Here is a 21,304-nt window from a genome sequence, read left to right as displayed (position 1 = left end):
TGGGGTGGGTGAGAATAAATAGTGCTATAACCTCACTAGCCTTATTGACATGGACACATCTGTTCCGCATAGATTTCTATGCACGAGACTTAACGGACACTTTTGTTACTGCCATGTATACAGTACATTCGGATCACATTTTAGGAAGAGATCTATGACGCATAGAAATCTATGCGGATCAGATGTGCCATGTAAACGCGGATACTATGAATTTCATTCATATATACAATTTCAGAAGTGGATGAGATTCGAGAAATATCTTGTTATAATGAGAAAGAATGTCAAGGTTTGGGGGTTGATGAAAAACTATTTTGAACCTTTGTGGTATGGCAACCCAGTCGCCAAAAGCATACGTTGACAGTCACTTTAAGGACAAGTTATGAGAGAAATGCACATTAACTTTTTGTTATCTCATAAGCGGTGTGGTGCCGGCTCCTTTTGACCTTTTGACCCCAGACTTCAAAAACGTGGCCACAGGCCAGCTGTGTCTACACACCTTTAGCCACAAATGTACACCTCCATCCCACAAAAAATGGGGACTAGAAACTAACCTCTGTCTTATGTACATTTACTGTACTGTTGGAGGTCACGCCCCTTTGCCGACCTTTTCGAGATAGCTAGGGATGCTAAAATGTTTACACACATTTCCCGGGGGCCCCGTGTACGACATATCCGAGATTTGGAGTTCTAGCCCTTAGAGAAAAAAAGTTTTCCCAAATGGAGTGTCATTTGGACAAAGCCCCTCAGAAGTGTAGCCTGCAAGACCTAATGGTTCAGAATGTGGTGGAAAAAGTTTTTGAGATAGGAAGGTCCTACCGCCCTGAAATTTTAAGACCTTATTCTAGGGCCTAACTGGGACCTCCGCAACGAAACTTGGCCCGGTCGGACCCCGAGGGCAGGAAGGGGGGGCCTGCCCTCGGGGTCTGACCGGGCCAAGTCTCGGACAGGAAGGGCCCCCCCTTCCTGCCCTCGGGGTCCGACCGGGCCAAGTTTCGGTGCGGAGGTCCCAGTTAGGCCCTAGAACAAGGTATTAAAATTTCAGGGCGGTAGGACCTTCCTATCTCAAAAACTGTTTTTCCACCACATTCTGAACCATTAGGTCTTGCAGGCTACACTTCTGAGGGGCTTTGTCCAAATGACACTCCATTTGGGAAAACTTTTTTTCTCTAAGGGCTAGAACTCCAAATCTCGGATATGTCGTACACGGGGCCCCGGGAAATGTGTGTAAACATTTTAGCATCCCTAGCTATCTCGAAAAGGTCGGCAAAGGGGCGTGACCTCCAACAGTACAGTAAATGTACATAAGACAGAGGTTAGTTTCTAGTCCCCATTTTTTGTGGGATGGAGGTGTACATTTGTGGCTAAAGGTGTGTAGACACAGCTGGCCTGTGGCCACGTTTTTGAAGTCAGGGGTCAAAAGGTCAAAAGGAGCCGGCACCACGCCGCTTATGAGATAACAAAAAGTTAATGTGTGTTTCTCTCATAACTTTTTGTCATTATTAAAGAGAGGCCTGATTCTCAGATATGCATGTTGGATGGCTAGGGTGTAGGTTTGGGTAGAACTTCAGACCAAAATCTTGTAAGCGAGCCGCTGGGTGAGGTGCAACAAGATGGAGCACTTGCTGAGTAATTTCTTGTAGGGCCGGTGCGTAAGAGGGCAAACAAGATGTCCTTCAATATCTACGCTTCCAGGCGATTGCAACGGTGCCACACATGAACACATTCAAACATGTTTAATGGTAGTAATTAGCTGTCGAAATTGGAGGCCTTAATCAATAATGACCAGCTATTGATTTGCTTCCCGATAAAAGTTTGTGACAAATGACATGTTATTTAGCATCTACACATTGAGCTGAGTCCAATGACACAAAGCATGACACTCCACGGCCCTACACGGCCCCCTACACTACATGGCCCCTGTATTTTACATGGTACACCTATGGTCTAGGGCATGATCTCTGTGTGGCACAAGGTCGAGCTTGATCTCATTGGACTCAGCTGCTAATGTAGATGCTAAATAACATGTAATTTGTCAGAAAACTCTATCGGGTAGCAAATCTATAGCTGGTTATTATCTATAAAGGCCTCCAAATCGACAGCTAATTACTACCCTGAAACATAGTCAAATATGGTCATGCATGGCACCGTTGCAATCGCCTCGAAACGTAGATGACAAATGACACCTTGTTTGCCCCGTTACGGGAAGATATTTTCATGGTATATCTTTCTATTTCCTAACCAAGCTCCATTGCCGTCTTTAACCAACGTGGTTTGCCGAGAGTCACGTGACGTTGACGCAGGCCCATTGAAAAGAAAAGGCCCAAAAAACGTAGGCATGTCACATGTTTAAAGCCGTTATTGTAATTAATTAATTTAATATTAAAATAAAGGCTATTATATGTATACAATTATTACGTCGTGTAATATTCTATCTATAAGTAGACCATAACTTTTATTCAATTATCGTTATAACATGATCTGTATCTGACCATTGAACATCTTTAACCAAGTTCAGGTATAACCAGACCATATAACAAATATTTATAACATATAAACTAGGCTATACGTATAGCATATCATACATTTGGTTACAGGCCAAATTCGGTATAAATGTTACCCTCTGCTGGCCCACAACTAGATCGTCGCGTCCCTAGCAACCTGACGTCTTTGAAACATGCTAGGGAGACCATAAAACTAACTATCGAACAAAAGATCAGACACATTCACTGACTGAAGATTATGCAAGTAAAAAGTATATTTCTCGCTAGAAATGTTATTAGAAACACGTTTAATGGTCAATCTGTCCTAAAATATTGGATATATATATATATATATATATATATATATGCCTAATGCCTTCAGGGCGGCGCTACTGTTCAATCAGGACAAGAACAATGAGGTACTCCCACTCTTTTATCCCTGCAACCATCAGGTTACTAAATGATGACAAAAGTAAGGAGTAGGTGGAGAGCACACCAGTGTTGCTGGGTGTTTCCGGGGGCAGGGTGGTTGTTACTGTCGGGCTGAAATGAATTGTGAGTTAAATGTGTGTGTTGGACTGCCTTTGATATATGTTTTTGTCTACCTCCTATTGCTATTTATTGTATTTATTAAGTAATCTATTATGTGAGACTGGAAACTGTGAACGAAATTGCCCATTTTGGAATAAATAAAGTTTTCTAATCTAATCTAATATATATATATATATATATATACGTAACCATTTCCCCCAAATGCTGGGAGAACGTATCGACCCCTATTGGTGCTATTCCTCCATTCATTTAGATGGGCGGAAGAAACGTGTATCTCTTCACGCTTTGGTCAGGCATAGCGTGACACTGAACACTCCTTGCGAGGTGGACCAATGTATCTATTTCACGCCTTGGCGTGATACCGGGTTGAACAGACTGTTCTGTGTTTATGTGTGGAAAAATAACATCATTACACGGTTCTATAAAATAACATAATCAGCAAAGACAATGGTTTTATTTCCATGCTTTAAACGGCATTCGGGCTGCTAGTTTCAGCGTCCATAGCAACCATCATAGGCTTAGCCACCATGTTTTTCTGTCGAGACAAAATACGTTTTCAGACAAACGTAATTGAGAATGCCGAATAGTTCTCTGGGAACGTAATTTTCATGAGACAGGGTTGTCCTTTAGGGCTTCGGCCTCCTAATTGATCATTGATCAAAACTCTGCCCAATCCTCACCTTCTCTGACGCAGAGAAACTCGTCCACGCCTTAATCCCCTCCAGGCTTGATTACTGTAACAGCCTTCCCATCGGTACACCCTATAACACCTATGGTCCTTAGATTATTATTTATTTTATTGTGTTATTGCCCTTCGTGTTTTGTTGTAGCACTTTGAGATTATTTTTATGAAAAGTGATTTACAAATAAAATGTATTATTATTATTATTGTAGTAGGCTATATTTGAATGCCCTTTCACATATATGAAACCACCACCACACCATGGTTGGTTTGACGTAGCAGCTAACTTAATCATCCAAGAGAATCTGGTGTTTTGGTGTTGAATAAAGATCTATCAGCACAATATTTTAATAATCTGTTGTGACTAAATTGACATTCAGTAGGCCCTGCTTGCACTTGTATGTTTAAAATCAATATTTTCTATACAATATAGCCATTTGCAATTATACCTGGATGCATATCTTAAATACATTGAATGGATTAAATACTCAATTAATTGCTGCTACTACTCTATTAGCTAGAGACCCTTCAGCCCACAACTTTTGAGTTACTTTAACTTTACCCACCATGTACTGCCTACAGACTGGAATTCATATTTATATTAACTGTTGTGTCCATACATATATATATATATATATATATATATGTGTGTGTGTGTCATTAAGCTCTTAGTGACCACATTTGAATGGCAGGGCAATCATGTATCAGGAGTAGCACCACATTCTAGAAAGACTGAAAATATGTTTTTATTTGAAGAGGGCAGGGGGACTAATTCAAATCTTTTGGCTGCCAGGACCTGGCCCACTCCTTCCCACTGAAAAGAGAACAAATAATATATCAATGAACCGTTTTGTGATGATTGGTCGAACTCCACTTACATAACACACAGTATATACCTACTTTATATTGATTCTCATCTATAAAGGCAATTACAAATCAAGCCCAATCTTTGCACATTTTTGTTCTTGAGCAATACCACACTTTCAAGTCATTTTCTAATAATTCAAGATCTAATAATGTAATAGTGTATGACACATAAGAAAGGGAATGATGAAACCACTTGATAGGAAATCTGGTTGGCAAGTGTGTTTGGTGGAAGAACTACTGTTAAACGTTAAAATAGCAGCAGCTATTTTGCACCAAGATGGTGCAAAATAATATGGTATAATATAGAATACTCGGAAAAGCAATGAAGTGGTTTAAAAAAACCCAGTGAAACAGAAAGAAACCAAATTAAATACATACCAAACTGGGCAAGGCTGCCAATCAACAAGGACTTCTTTAATGCCCTATCAAGGAAAGGAACCATAAATTCATTAGTAAGATAATAAATTCAGTGTTAGCCTATGAGTTTGATAGACAAAATGCATTGACGGTACTATTCCAAAATATTTATGCAAATTACTTGTATACATGAGTAAATTACATTTACAGTATGCACTTAATATGCATGCTCATGATCAATCAGCGAGAATGTCATTCCTACAGTTAATCACGCATGTGTTTTTGCTGGGTCTTTATGGGTCTGTCAAACCTTTCTCATCCTCTCCTTCCCGTAACTCCTTATTTCGAAGGAGTCACGACCAATATGGTAGGGGCAATCTGAAAATATAAAAAACATGTTTTTCACAACAAAACCATCTATGCTTATCCACTGGCAAATATAAAATACCGCAAATATAAAATCAATAACAGTAATTATTAATACTGTATTAATGCTGTAATCGCTGCTATGAATACACAGGAGAATAATTTACAATTCCATAATTATAAATTGTGTAAAGGGTTTGTCAGTGCTCTGATCGTTACAAACTATTTCATCTTACTCTTCGGTAAAGTCTTGTTCCTTTTTTCAAGCCCCTTCTGGCTGTGATGCTCTGTAGGAAAGAAATGTTGAGGTATTCAAACAAAGACTCAAATGGTCATAACCAACATTCTTATTACAGTCCTTTTTCCAAAATAACTACAATAAATGTAATGCTATGGTGAAAAGAATAGTAGTCAATTAGCAATTCGATCTGTACAGACATTCTGAACATACCTTTTCTCCTCCGCTTCCTCTGCACAGTAGAGACCGCTGTTGGAATGGAAAATAAAATATTACTCATTCAGGCAATGATGTTTATTTGTATGACACTTAGTACCTTCTCATGCATGCTTTAATTGAAAAATCCATACCTGGTCCTTCCGTGTCCGGGTGGGCCACCTCCTCTACCTGCAGGGCCCCCTCCTCCACCTGCAGGGCCCCCTCCTCCACCTGCAGGGCCCCCTCCTCCACCTGCAGGGCCCCCTCCTCCACCTGCAGGGCCACCTCCTCCACCTGCAGGGCCACCTCCTCCACCTGCAGGGCCACCTCCTCCACCTCCTCCACCTGCAGGGCCACCTCCTCCAACTGCAGGGCCACCTCCTCCCCCTCCTCCACCTGCAGGGCCACCTCCTCCAACTGCAGGGCCACCTCCTCCCCCTCCTCCACCTGCAGGGCCACCTCCTCCCCCTCCTCCACCTGCACGGCCCTGTCCTCCACCTCTCCCATGTCCATGTCCATCTAAGATGACATAAGATAACACTCACTCAAAGTCCAACAGTGGAACTTCAACAGTGCAAGTGTAAATTCAGTTTTAAAAAATATGAAATTAAGACCATACAGATCTATACACATCTATACACATAAATAACCATAAACAAACATGAAAAGAGGTTAGCACTTATACAGCTGACTTAGTATATTGTAATTTGTAGCATAATATATTGGAGTATATATGCAGTATATAACAATATATAGGATTAGCCTCTTTAATTGTCATAGATATTCCTGTATGTCTTCACCTGAGTGGTCCCCCTGCCCTCTTCTGGCCCCTCTGCAGTCCCACTTGCAAAAGGGGTCCATCCTGTGCAAGTTTGAAAAGTGTTGCAAAGGGTTATTAAATTGCAAATGGCAACCAAAAAAATTGTAGCAATAGTTCCATGATAAAAATGAATGTGGTGGACAAATAACAAGATGCAGTTAGTATTTTGGTAAACAAAGCAGAGGGTGTGTGAAATTTATAAAAATAAAGAATCATACCTTGACAAATGTACTCATGGATGGAGCCCATTTTTTTGAGGGACTCCTCCGCAAATGTGGCCAAGGTGCAACGACGTGTGAACACCTTGACCACATGGCTCTTTTTAGTGGCTTTTCCAAGCAGCAGGACAGGTTTATATCCTGCTGCTTGAAGCTTTTCGAGCTGTAAGGAAATCACAGCATGTTAATGTTTTGCCTGTAGTAATCAAAAAAGACCTACTATTCAAAGCAATAGTGATTCAGACAGTTAAAGGTAGAACATAATTAATCTGAATTGTTTACATACCAGGAGGAACATTTCCTGCTTGACAACAGCCATGTTGTGGTTCTTCTTGCGGGAAGACGCCCACTCTTCCCGCTTAGCCTCAAATTTTCTCAAGGCAATTTTCAGGCGTTCCTTTACAGGCTGGACCATTTTGCAGTGGCTGCAAACCTTTTTAGCGCAAGGCAGAATGGTTTTGCAGGAGGGGCATGTTTTACATGTGCTGCCTGGCATATTGAAAGATTACCTAATTTACAAAGACACAGACAAACCGAATAGACAGATAAACAAAACAGATTAGATACACAGATAGTAGATAGATAAGAAAGATTATAGATATAAAATATTAGCATTGGCAGAGAGATAGTTAAGATGTATGATGCTTATTTGAAGCTGCAGGGAGAAAAAAGTAAATCACTAAAAACAAACTATTTTTTACAAACAGCCGACTACATTGTGTAAATTACCTTCTAACATGATGCTGTGTATGGTACTTATCTAAGCCTTTCTCATTGTTCAATTTCAATTACTAACGAACTAGCTAGCCTACCCGAGGGACAGGTGGCGACGTAGGCCTACATTAGCCTATGAAGCAACGCTTTTGTTATCTGTTATTAGCTGTTAATACCTGTTAATATTCTTTGACAACGGCAATATAATTATTTGCACTATCAACTCCATAATCTTAGTATTTCAAGCATTCAACCGTTTTTAAATAGCAGTCAATCATAGTTGAACTTACGTCACACAAACCAGCACCGCAAATTTTCGGTCACTCCAGAGTTGACGTCTTTCTTTCAACCCGGTGTCACGCGATTGCGTGCTCCTGCGCACGACCGTGTGCGTGTGTGTGTGTGCGTGCGCGCGCGCGTGTGTGTGTGTATAACACGCTATTTTATGTTGAAATGCGACGTAATCCAGTGTTCACGAAAAGTACACTGTCAACGTATGCTTTTGGCGACTGGGTTGGCTCTCAGATATACGTGTTTCTAACAAGATGATATCATTAAAAGTTACATAAAGTAACAGTTTAATAACACAAACGCAGGAAGCACGTGAGCTGCTAGTTTAGCGAAAGCAACCTGACGTCGTTGAAACATGCGAGCGAGCCGATCAAATCCTAATAACTATAAAACTAAAGATCAGACACAATCACTGACTAAAGATTATGCAAGTAAAAAGTATATTTCTCGCTAGAAATTTTATTAGAAACACGTTTAACGGTGAATCGGTCCTAAAATATTGCATTTCCCATTCAGATAAAAAAAATTAATAAAGATCATACACATTCACTGACTGAAGATTATGTAAGGAAAATGTACATTTCTCGCTAGAAAAGTCATTAGAAACGCGTTTAATGGTGTATCTGTCCTAAAATATTGCATTTCCCATTCAGATAATAAAGATTAATAAAGATCATACACATTCACTGACTGAAGATTATGTAAGGAAAATGTACATTTCTCGCTAGAAATGTCATTAGAAACGCGTTTAATGGTGTATCTGTCCTAAAATATTGCATTTCCCATTCAGATAATAAAGATTAATATAAGCTACGCCGTGTTCCGGAGCCGCGGGGGATTCTGGGAATTGGGGTTCTCAGTTGACAAATGGGGCTTTTGTTAACTTGTTTTGTTGTTAGGATACAAACGTGTCTCCCCCCCTCAACAAACGTGTCCCCCCCCCCCCCCCCCCCTTCAACTAACGTGTGTCCCCCCCCCTACAATCGTGTATCGTCGTCCCCCTCAACAAACGTGTCTCCCCCCCCCCCCCCCCCCCTCCCCGGTCAACAACAGTCTCCCCCCCCCCCCCCCCCTAAACAATCGTGTCCCAAACCCCGAAACCCGCCTCCACAGCGGCACACGTGGATACTGTAGGTATAACACACTATTTTTTACGTTGAAATGCTACGTATCCAGTGTTCATGGAAACGTGCACCGTCAACGTTTTTTCTTGGCGACTGGGTTGCTGGGTTGGTGTGTCCCCCCCCCCCCCCCCCTACAATCGTGTGTCCCCCCCCCCCCCTCAACAAACGTGTCTCCCCCCCCCCCCCCCTCCCCGGTCAACAACAGTCTCCCCCCCCCCCAAACAATCGTGTCCCAAACCCCGAAACCCGCCTCCACAGCGGCACACGTGGATACTGTAGGTATAACACGCTATTTTTTACGTTGAAATGCTACGTATCCAGTGTTCATGGAAACGTGCACTGTCAACGTTTTTTCTTGGCGACTGGGTTGCTGGGTTGGTGACACAAACCAGCACCGCAAACTTTCTCTCCCGCTTGAGATGACGTGTTTCTTTATAGTGTAACGACCTCGCCGGTGACATAATCATGTCGAGTCATTAGTTGAAGGTAGTTTTAATGGACCAAAAACCAGGTCACTGAAACCCGTAACATTGTAACAACATTGAAACCAACAGCTGAAAACCGGACCCAAACAAACCCCGGTTACCCCGGCAACACGGTCTCACTCGCGTGCAGGCCCCCACCCTCCTGTTCTTCCAAGGCCCTCCCCCAGCTGACCTAATGATTCGCCCCACACGCTGTTTGACAAGAATAACATTACAATACATGCACATAGAACAACTGGCATAACGGACAACGAAATATAATGTAACACATAACACACAAACTATTTAACTGTCCCAGGGTCGCTACAATAGATTCATGGGTCTGATTCGCCGATTTCCCATGCTGATATCCCGAAAGATTCTCGGGCATCTTCGACAATTTGGCTATAGATTATCTCATTACACGCTAAATAATATAATTATAGCCTAATTATATATATAGGTTTTGGCATAAACATAACTAGGGTGCACTGTACTATCTGCGCACACCCTTTCTGAAGCCTCTCTCTCGCTCTCTCTCTCTCTCTCTGTCCCTCCCGCTCTCTCTTTCTCTCTCTCTCGTAGCGTTTTGTGGAGAACGTTAATTGTCTTAGAACACTCCCATTCAGAATGCATTGGTTTACATTTCGTTTTGTGTAACACGCAAAAAGTCGGACTATCGTGCTCGGGAACACGCTTCAATAGATTAACGTTCGTGCGCAGGAGCACGCAATGGCGTGATACCGGGTTGCTAATGCAGACCTGTGAAGCCCTCTGAGACTGACTGTGATGAAGGTTAGACTTCATCTTGGTTTGGATTCATTGGTGAACTGAGTAATGCTAATGCTAGTTAGAAGGTGAGCAGAGTTAGTTAAGGCTAGTTTAGGTTTATGGAGATTAGCTTAGTTTTGTGGAGACTAGTTTAAGAATGTGGAGACTAGTTTAGATTTGTGAAGAGTAGATTATGTGATGAAGGTTAGACTTCATCTTGGTTTGGATTCATGGGTGAACTGAATAATGCTAATGCTAGTTAGAAGGTGAGCGGAGTTAGTGAAGACTAGGTAAGGTTTGTGAAGACCAGTTTAGGTTTTTGAAGACTGGTATAGGTTTGTGAAGACTACTTTACACCCTTGGACAGTCCAACTGAATGAACGGCTCTATTGACATTGGTTTGGATCAATGTGGAGATGACACAATGAGTGATGAAGCCATGAGAGATGGACAGAGGACCCGGAAAATGCTCTTGGTTCTTGCCTCGGACAGCTGTCTATTATGGGCTGTACGGATTCTTGTGAGGCACTCACGATTTCAGAGGTAGGAATCGTGCTTTTTATCGCCCCCAAAAAATTCACACAATTTCATCACCATTTGCGATGGCCAGGTGGGCTGTTGATTACCCCCTTGCAACACTAGCACCACATCTCAGCCCAACGGGGTCCTGACTCCACGGCCCATCAGGGCCCCTTCAGCGTGTCGCCGCGGGTCGCGGGGTCCCGGCCCCGGGTGGAGGTTAATAAGCCCTCCGTATTCTGCTTCCTCGTTAATGAAATATTCATCCATCTCTGGAGTGGGGCTTCTGCGCGTGCGTCCCGCGGCGCTGAGCTGCCATCCAGCGGGTCGCGGCTCCCTCCGACATTCAGCCGCTCTATAAATAGGGAGCCCGTATCCATAACTCCCGCCCGCTCGCGCTCTCAGAACCCGCAGTTCTCTCCGGTTCTGCACCCGCGCGATGAAAAGCAGGACAAAAGAGGCGGCGTTGAAGCCGAGGCGGACGAAAGAGCGGCTGGGGTCTTGGAGTGGGTACCGCGCCCCCCGGGGTCGCTGGGTCTCCAAACGCCACCGTAGGGATACAAAACGCCTACCTATTTCAACACAGAGGGGATTGAACCCCTACACCTTGTTCTACCTTACAATACAGAGGGGATTGAACCCCTACACCTTGTTCTACCTATTTCAACACAGAGGGGACTGAACCCCTACACCTTGTTCTACCTTACAACACAGAGGGGATTGAACCCCTACACCTTGTTCTACCTTACAACACAGAGGGGATTGAACCCCTACACCTTGCTCTACCTTACAACACAGAGGGGATTGAACCCCTACACCTTGTTCTACCTTACAATACAGAGGGGATTGAACCCCTACACCTTGTTCTACCTATTTCAACACAGAGGGGATTGAACCCCTACACCTTGCTCTACCTTACAACACAGAGGGGATTGAACCCCTACACCTTGTTCTACCTTACAATACAGAGGGGATTGAACCCCTACACCTTGCTCTACCTTACAATACAGAGGGGATTGAACCCCTACACCTTGTTCTACCTATTTCAACACAGAGGGGATTGAACCCCTTCACCTTGTTCTACCTTACAACACAGAGGGGATTGAACCCCTACACCTTGCTCTACCTTACAACACAGAGGGGATTGAACCCCTACACCTTGTTCTACCTTACAATACAGAGGGGATTGAACCCCTACACCTTGTTCTACCTATTTCAATACCGAGGGGATTGAACCCCTACACCTTGCTCTACCTATTTCAATACAGAGGGGATTGAACCCCTACACCTTGCTCTACCTTACAATACAGAGGGGATTGAACCCCTACACCTTGTTCTACCTTACAATACAGAGGGGATTGAACCCCTACACCTTGCTCTCCCTTACAATACAGAGGGGATGGATCCTTAACAGCAGTGCTGCTGCCCTGCTGTACCTACTCCAGTACAGAGGCAATATAACTCCTAATCCTTAACCTAGCATGATTAATGCCTTGCCTCTTTCCATTAAACTGCTGAGGGTGTAAAACCACTGGCAGCACTGACAATGTACCCTCTGCCAAATTATCCAAGCTGAAAGGGGTGTGTGTGTGTGTGCACACATTTGTGTGTCCGCTTGTCTGTGTGTATATATTTATACCTATGTGTGTATACATGCCCGTGTGTGTGTGTGTGTTTGTGTGTGTCTGTATGTGTGTGTGCATATATGCATGCCTGTGTGTGCATGTGAGTACATGCATGCATGTGTGTATGCATGCAGGCATGTGCGCATGCGTATTCCCATGTGTGTGTGTATAAGGGGTTGTGAGTGATATTAGCATGTGTGTCAATGCATGCAGGCATGAACGAAGGCGTATTGCATATGTGTGCATAAGGGGTTGTAGGCAGGTGTAGGCAGGGCTCTGCATGCGTGCATGCTCTCTAATAAGCCACGATCAGCAGAGCTCCCCTCTAACGGCGGGGAGATGAATGGCGCTGAATCTCCTAGTCGGCAGAATGCTTGTGAGGAGGGCCATACATCAACCCTGGCCTGGTGGGGGTGTGTGGGGGTGTGTGTGTGTGTGGGGGGGGGGGGGGGGGGGGCAGGGCCGGCTGCTGTGTAGGCTCCCCTGACAGCCTCCATATGTTCACAGATCAGCTGAAGGACAAAGCGCCGCTGCTGGCAGCCATGGCTTCGTCCTCCGTGAGAGAGATGACACGCCCGACATGCACGGCGCAGGTGTGTGTATGTGTGTGTGTGTGTGTGTGTGTGTGTGTGTGTGTGTGTGTGTGTGTGTGTGTGTGTGTGTATGTGTGTGACGCACATACACACAGTATGCCCACTCTGAAGCAGCCACTCCCAAAACAGAGGGTACTTGTTTTTTACCTTTAGATTTACCGTAAGATTGAGCGTTTACTTGGTGGTAAAATATGATACGGTGATTGTCTTATCAATCTAGCAAGAAAAAGAGTATGCCTCATCTTCCAAGCAATCGGAAGATGAGGCAGTACTGCAGCACTGTAATAACAATGTTAAGCGATAACGGGATAACGTTGGTTCAGACATATGTCCGGTCTGATGTGGAGGACTGCAGCCGTTCTGATGGGGCCCCGAGCGTAGAGACCCCGTCGGGAGGGTAGGGGCCACGCACCACCATCTGTTCCCGTTATGAGGAATCCTCCGCAGGCTGTGCCAAGTCCCGTCACTGATATTTACACGCTCTGGGTCGTTTAAGCTCAACCTTTGCTCAGGATTATGGCTCTGAGCGCTCGATGGAGGCAGAGAATGGCACATGACTGTACAACAGCACTCATGAGCAACAGTCACCCAGCCACACCCCTGCATTAAGAGACATGAGGGCCACAGTAACCCAGCCACACCCCTGCATTAAGAGACATGAGGGCGACAGTCACCCAGCCACACCCCTGCATTAAGAGACATGAGGGCGACAGTCACCAGGCCACACCCCTGCATTAAGAGACATGAGGGCGACAGTCACCAGGCCACACCCCTGCATTAAGAGACATGAGGGCCACAGTAACCCAGCCACACCCCTGCATTAAGAGACATGAGGGCGACAGTCACCAGGCCACACCCCTGCATTAAGAGACATGAGGGCGACAGTCACCAGGCCACACCCCTGCATTAAGAGACATGAGGGCGACAGTCACCCAGCCACACCCCTGCATTAAGAGACATGAGGGCGACAGTCACCAGGCCACACCCCTGCATTAAGAGACATGAGGGCGACAGTCACCCGGCCACACCCCTGCATTAAGAGACATGAGGGCGACAGTAACCCGGCCACACCACTGCATTTAGGTAAAGATTTTTTCTGAACAGTGTCATAAGCTGCCCAGTACAACCACAGTCCTCTACCAGTGTGCACAGGGAGCTTCCCAGTACAACAAAAGTCCTCTATTGGTGGGCAAATGGAGCTTTCCAGTACAACCACAGTCCTCTACTGGCGGTCACTGGGAGCTGCCCAGTACAAGCGCAGCTATGTGGTGTTCCTATTAACAGGGTGTGTAGGGTGTATAGACTGAACAACAGGAGGCCAGGATTAATAAAGTCATATTGGGAATAGATCATCAAGGTGATCATCACCGGATGGATTATAATGTGTGATGGATGAGGAGGGACTGTGAACAGTGAACGTGGCACAGCATGAACCATTGATTAAAAATGGTTCCTCATATTCTTTAATAAACCTGGTTATAAATCATCTGCCGAGAGCCTTCACTCTATTATTAACTTTGATCTTTTTATTTTATTTTCAGCGTTGCTAATATTTCCTGCTTGGCTTCCGTGGAGGGAAGACAATGGATGGTCGTCAACGATTATTCGCCGTTAATGACCGAACAGGGATTTTAATTAGTGAATGGACGCTCAAACCCGATAGTCCTGCAGGATCGACGACATGTTCCCGCACAATACTTTTGCCTTCCCCGATCGGGGCATGATTAAGTTATTTTAAATGCATATTGAATTGTTCCGGGAACATCCTGTCAGTAACTTTAGGTTTGTTATGATTTGGATGCTTCTGGAATGTCAAACAAAGCTGTACTCAAAGCTGATTGGACACAATTTAAAAGGTTGGCGTCAAACAGGGTCGAGGTTGATTTTGTTTGAACGTGAGCGGAAAGTATTTTCCACCTTGCTTTTGTGTTATTCCCCTTAGCCACTACCACTACACACTGCCCTTGCTCAACCGGGCTGGGTCATAGAACATGGGCTGAGCGCCAGCATGTGTGGTCGGCTTAAAAAAGCGGTGCGGCGTCTCGCTGTGATGAGCTGATCAGAGGAGGGCGGCTGACCCGCTGAGGGATGTAAGCGATGTCACCGTGGACGAGACTCGCGGGCCGCACGCCACGCTCCCCAGGGATTAAACAGGGATTAGCGATGGGTTGATCGTAAGGATTTTCAAAGTACATCGCGATTTTTATTTTCAAGAGGGGAGGGGGGAGGGAAGAGAATCTATGAAAGCCTTTGGGTTGACCCCAGACTGTCCTCCTTAGTGGAAAAATCCCACATTACACAGGGAATAGAATTAGTTGTTGTTAGTCTCTCACCCTTATTTGACCCTTCTAATCACCCTCCGACCTCCTACCTTCTCTCCCTGTCTCCCCCTTCCCTCCCAGGGGGGCTCCCTACCTTCTCCACAGGTGAGATGCTGGGGGCCAGAGGACTGTCGTTCTCTGATTCGTCGAGCCAGTTCCTGCGCGCAAGCTCCTCCCACTCCGCCTGCATCTTATCCCAGAACTCTGTGTCGGACTACACACACACACACACACAGGTCAGTTGAATGTGTGTGTGTGTGTGTGTGTGTGTGTGCTTTTGTATATATATATATATATATGTGTGTATGTATACATATGTGTGTGTGTATATGTTTGTGTATGTGTGTGTGCGTGTGTGTGTATATGTTTGTGTATGTGTGTGTACCTCCACAGCAGCCTTTGCCTTAACAAACTCGTCTTCCAAAGATAGTTTCCTCGCTAAGAGAGAGCGAGCTCTTCTTCGCTGCCGGGCACAGTCCTACACACACACACACACACACACACACACACACACACACACACACACACACACACACACACACACACAAACAAATGTAAAAAAAATGAAGACTGAAGCAAACAATGTGTTGTTTGGGACCCTTTCAATAGACATGACAAACCTTGCAGACCATAATAAAATTCACACTTAATATTTCTACTCATCATCACTGAATAAAGACCTGGCATTAAAAAATCCATGACCCTCAGATGGTCTGCCTGGAACAGAATCTACAAGTGTGTGATGGAGTCCCGGCTGAGTTAGATTAATGAGAATTACCAGTTGCTATTTAAAATAAAGATTATATATAATGAACCAAATGCAATTTCTATACGTGCCGGCTTTTCATAAACATAATTAATGCAGGGGGTTGATTGATTGCAGGGATTTTTATTTGTTGGTCACTTTAAGCGGAAAGGTTGCACAGAGAAATATGCAAGCTCGCTCAATTTCACTGGGATCGGTTGATAAGGCTTGATTAGGCGCGTCAACAAATCCTTTTTCCATAGGGCCGTGAACAGATGAAGGATGTCTTTCCGATCTTTCAGATCTACTTTACTAGTGGTATAGGGTTAACCCTAACCATGTTTAATAATGTATAAATGAATACGTTCATTAGCATTTACTTCAAGTAAATGACCAGCATTTACTTATGGTGACTAAACTGTAGCAGTTAGTTAATGCATATTGACTTGATTTAATATCATTTAATTGACTGATGTTAATTAATGGTAAATGAATGGATCCTTGTTGTGAAGTGTTCTCCAGTCATTTAAGAGCTTTTATCCATTGGGATTTACGGTGAAGATCCAGCTCAGGCTCCAACACCCTGGCCTTGAGACTCTTCAGCGCGGCCACTGCCTGCGGGCTGTGAACTGACCTGGGGGGATGTGGAGACCAGGTCGCCCTCGTCCAGACTCCGCACGTCAAAGGTGTTCCTGGTGGAAGGATCCGTCTTGAACTCTGCAGACCTGGGAACACGGCACAGACCGGTCAGATCAGAGCAAATATCACACATACATGTCATATTATCACACTGCAGGCCTGGGGATCCAGCACAGACCGCTCAGATCAGATCAAATGGTTGAAAAGGTTGTGTCGACAGCGATCACGTACCAGAGGAGCTCGCTGGACGAGTGGTTCGAGGAGCACTTGTTTTCGTGTCGGCCCCGCCGGCTGACACTGGCCTCCAGGTCCATCGTGAGGTCCTCCCATCTCTCCAGCGGGGACGACAGACTGACTGAGAACACAAAGACACCAAGAAGAAGGCCATTTACTCGCAGTTAGTCGTCATTGATGAGGTACTGTTCCACCATCACATCTCTAATCTGACCTTTCAGTACAGGTGAGAACATTCCAGAACATTGCCAATCATTTCACTCTATTCCGAAACATTTTAGAACATTGTGGAATTTTGAGAACATTGTGGACATTTTCAGAACATTTCAGAACATTCTGGACCTTTTGGAACATTGCAGAGCATGTATTTTCTGTTTCTGAGTGAGGGACAATCACAGGGGTCTGAACGGTCGCTCTTGGAAGTACTCTTGACCAGGGCGTCAAAACAGGTGGGAGGCATGGTCAGACTGGAGGGTCCTGTGTCTATCTGAAGCTGTGGGTGGTGTTATTATAACGATTGAGCAGAGGAAGATAACAAGCTTTGAGAGTCTTGTCAGGATAGAGAGCGAGAATCCTCTTCATTATCCTGAAAGCTCTGATTAAATCGACCTGAATCCAAAGACTGCTCTAAACCCTCTCAGCCAAATGACCAAATAAACTGAACGGTGGTTTAGGTAAATATAATCACAGTGTTGCCTTATCCTCAGCCGTCCTCGGGGTCTGGCTTAGAGCATTACGTTGAGGGAACATTACGATTCACCACATTAACTGATCTGATGATAAGGCCTTAAATGAAGTGCGTCATTCAAATAAGGACCAGCAAACAGGCAGAATAACAGGACTTCTAATTATTATTAATTGTAACTTTTAAATTCTTTACTAAATAAATGATTATAAATTACTGTTGCAGAGGAGTTATTCATTATAGTCTCTCTCTCTCTCTCTCTCTCTCCCTCTCTCTCTCTCTCTCTCTCTCTCTCTCTCTCTCTCTCTCTCTCTCTCCCTCTCTCTCTCTCTCTCTCCCTCCCTCTCTCTCTCTCTCTCTCTGTCTCACCTGAGTCAAGGGAGATCCTCTCGGGCGTGCGGGGCGTGCGGGGCGTGTGCGGGCTGGGCGGCAGGCGCTCCACCTCCACCTGGATCAGATCGCTCTCTGGCGCCCTCTTCCTGCGGGGGCTGCTCCTGCTGCTGCTGCCCTTCCTCCTCCCTCCTCCTCCTCCTCCACTGCTGCTGCTGGACCCCCTCCTCACCAGCCCGTCCCCCGGGTCGCTCAGGTCCACCAGGTCCAGAGATGTGTTCAGCACTGGGGGGGAGGGGAGGGAGGGGTCACCATCAATACAATAGTATCACGAAACGTAGGGCATAATACGATGTAATCACCGTAAGTAAGTCACAATGCAGTCTTATCGTGATATATAAGCAGCAATACAATTTTAGCATGATAGGTAAGTTGCGTTGCAATATCATCTCGATACTCAGGTCACCATACAAAATGATGCCATTCGTCGACATGCCTACGGCACATTTCTGATTTTCTTCTCGGGTGTCTCAATCTTTGTGTTGACCGACATCAATCGTGACCTCTGACCTCACCAGAAAAAACTAATCACCATCTCAGGACTGAAAAAGCTATGGATTTTATCATTCTAATACCAAAAAGTTTAATTTGTATTTGCATCAAATATCAATACTATGCGATGACAGGCATGATATGGAACATCATGTGGAACATCATTTACTGAGTTTAGATTTAACACATAAAAGATAACGTAAAAGATTTGACAGCTCCAGCCTTGTGGTTACTAACCAGCAGAGAACTGGTGTTAAAGGTCGGTTAACTGGGACGTTAACAGCAGGGGCGGACAGGGCTAGCATCCATCAGAGAGATTACTCACCCCTTCCTGCTCCTTAAACCCCTGTATCTAAAATTCAATCTATGCCGCACAGATAAATGACTCAATAGTTTATAGAATTAGTTTAAACTGTATTTTCATACAACTGCCGGTGGCAGTGTTATAGAATGTAGGAAGGGGAAACAGTACTGCCTCATGGAATGAGACAACAAGAAGCGGAGGCAAACAACCTTTGTGGTGAAAGACATTCTAGGAGAGAGTAGGAGGAGGAGAATAGATGAAAGAGGAGACGAGAGAGGACGGAGAAGAAGAGAGAAGAGGCGGCGAGGAGAGGAGAGAGGAGACGAGAAGGTAGGGGAGAGGACAAATGTAGAAAAGGAGAGGAAAAAGGAGCGCAGAGGACAGAGGAAAGGAGAAGGGGGGGAGGTGGGGAGGTGGAAGGAGGAGGAGATAAGTGGAGAAAGGGTTGGCTGAGCAGAGCTGAGGGGAAGAGAGGATGAGATGGGCGGAGGGGAGAGAAGCAGAGGTAGGAATGAGCGTGGGGGGGGGGGGGGGGGGGTTGATGTAGGGTGTTCCAGAGGGAGGTGTTAATGAGGTTTGGGGGGTACCTGCTGTGTTCGAGGTGACTGGCCGATGAGTGGGGCCGTCCACGCGGCTGTCTGACAGGAAGTCATCGATGGAGGGACTGAGTAGGGGGCGTATCTCCTGCTGCTCGCCCACCCGCTGGCCAGAGGAAACACTCATTTAGAACAGGTATAGGTCATGCAGCTGCCACTGGTACTGCCACGCTCTGCCATTAACCTACACAGAGCATAGAACCCCTAAACCACTCACTGTTATTCATCTCTACACAGAGTTGACCTCTAACTAAACCATTGCTGTCTGTTTACATAAACAGGGAAAATAACCCTTTGCATCTATTATTCTAATCTTGAATGTAACCCATAACCCTAACATGACAGTGCCTCTATCTACGATTTTCCAATTTTTTTAAACCCTTACCCTAACATTGGTAGTATCAAACAATTTGCTACCAATTACATTTTGTTTGAACTCCAGGATCAAAGAACATATTCAATTTCAGCTAAGCTTTTAACTGAACTGAACTTGAAATGTATACAGTAAATAGATACCGTAAATGGATACAGTATAGATAGATAGATAGATAGATAGATAGATAGATAGATAGATAGATAGATAGATAGATAGATAGATAGATAGATAGATAACTTTATTGCCATGTCAACACCGTTGATTGGAATTTGTCGCAGTGCCACACAGGTTAAAATAATGCAAATCATGCACAGTATAAACAGTACATAAAAGACAATGACACATACAGTCATTCAAACCAGTAAAAGATAACCAGTATACAGTTAATCTTTACAGATACTGTTTTCAGGTACAGTATACTGATACCATATTCAGATACAGAATACAGATACAGTATTCAGAAACAGTTTTTGTCAGAAAAGGATTCAACGTTTTGAGATTTACGAGTCATTCAATCTATTTAGCACTGCATCCTTTCCTTGTTAACAAATTTCGTCTAATGGACTATTTATAATGGCATGAATGGCAATTTGGATACAAATTGGCCACAAGATGGGAGGATCTCCATCCATTTGATCAGTTCCTCTCGTTGAGGTTGGAGCTTTGGGTTTGGGGCTGCGGGGATGTGGATCAGGGTCTTGATGTCTTGGTAGAAAGAAGATCATTTAAAGTGGAGGAAAGCTGCGACATCAGAGGACAGATCTTAAAGTCTCTGCACCCACAACACACAAGGGGAAAACTCAATTTGTTGCTGGAGTGCTTCCAACAAAATACGGACAGAGTTGCAGACAAGAGAGAACAGGGAGAGGAGATGGAGCAGAGTAAGATTGAGATCTTTAACTCGAAAGTGTGCCCCATTTTCTAGTGTGCGTTCTCGTAAAGAACTTGTGTAAAGTCTATTTTCCTATTAGTTTTAGCTCAGTTTAGTTTAATAAAAAGCAGCCTGAAGCTATACAACAACCTTACACCAGATTTTTTATTTGGTGTTGCTAATTGTTCCAAGCGTTTTTTAATCAAAACAAAATTATTTAATAACTTTCAATTTATAAAAAGCTAATATGTAAATTGTTAGAACAGTAAAATTCTGCAACAGAAATGTGGTTAACCCACATTGGTGTGGGTGTGGCCTGACTGAGTCGCATCAGCGATGACTTTTCTTAACCACCATTGAAAGAGCTGACATGCAATAGATTGCTGTAAATGGAAATGCAATAGATTGCTGTTTAACAGACCAGGGAGGGGTTGCACCACTTTTCCATCAGATGGTCGTTATGCCAACCTTGGTTGTCACGGTGAGGAGGGGGTTTCCTTCTGAGGCTGTCTTTTTACCAGGAAGCTCCTTCAGCACCATGGCAACGACCCTTCCCCCTGTTCCCTACAACGGTGAGATGAGATGATTCCAGTCAGTGGCAGCAACTCACGGGTTCATGATGTCAATTTCATCAGAGAGGTTCAAGACACTGTGAATGGATAGACTTGGCTAGCTGAAATATATTACCTCCTACTCAATGTATTGATGCAATTAATGTTGGATCTAGCATGACAAAAATAAAACTAGATGGCAAAACTGCTTCATTTTGCTT

The 21,304-nt window shown here is 44.4% G+C and overlaps 1 protein-coding gene across 1 annotated transcript in view; it reads right to left on the bottom strand.

Annotated features, from left to right (window-relative positions):
- Positions 1 to 21,304, bottom strand: part of LOC307086298 (PEX5-related protein-like) — a gene marked incomplete at both ends in the record, with an annotated part of 43,802 nt that overhangs the window by 13,807 nt on the left and 8,691 nt on the right. The window contains 7 exons of the mRNA XM_079751453.1: positions 15,295 to 15,414; positions 15,586 to 15,678; positions 16,580 to 16,670; positions 16,816 to 16,939; positions 17,873 to 18,118; positions 19,277 to 19,391; positions 21,001 to 21,096. Of these exons, the coding sequence (XP_079607579.1) occupies positions 15,295 to 15,414; positions 15,586 to 15,678; positions 16,580 to 16,670; positions 16,816 to 16,939; positions 17,873 to 18,118; positions 19,277 to 19,391; positions 21,001 to 21,096 (885 nt within the window). The remainder of the gene's footprint in view (positions 1 to 15,294; positions 15,415 to 15,585; positions 15,679 to 16,579; positions 16,671 to 16,815; positions 16,940 to 17,872; positions 18,119 to 19,276; positions 19,392 to 21,000; positions 21,097 to 21,304) is intronic.

This window comes from Pollachius pollachius (assembly GCF_949987615.1).
Source record: "Pollachius pollachius genome assembly, chromosome: 14".
Lineage (NCBI taxonomy): Eukaryota > Metazoa > Chordata > Actinopteri > Gadiformes > Gadidae > Pollachius > Pollachius pollachius.
The sequence above is the reverse complement of the archived record's forward strand: the minus strand, read 5'-3'. Positions and strand labels throughout refer to the sequence as shown.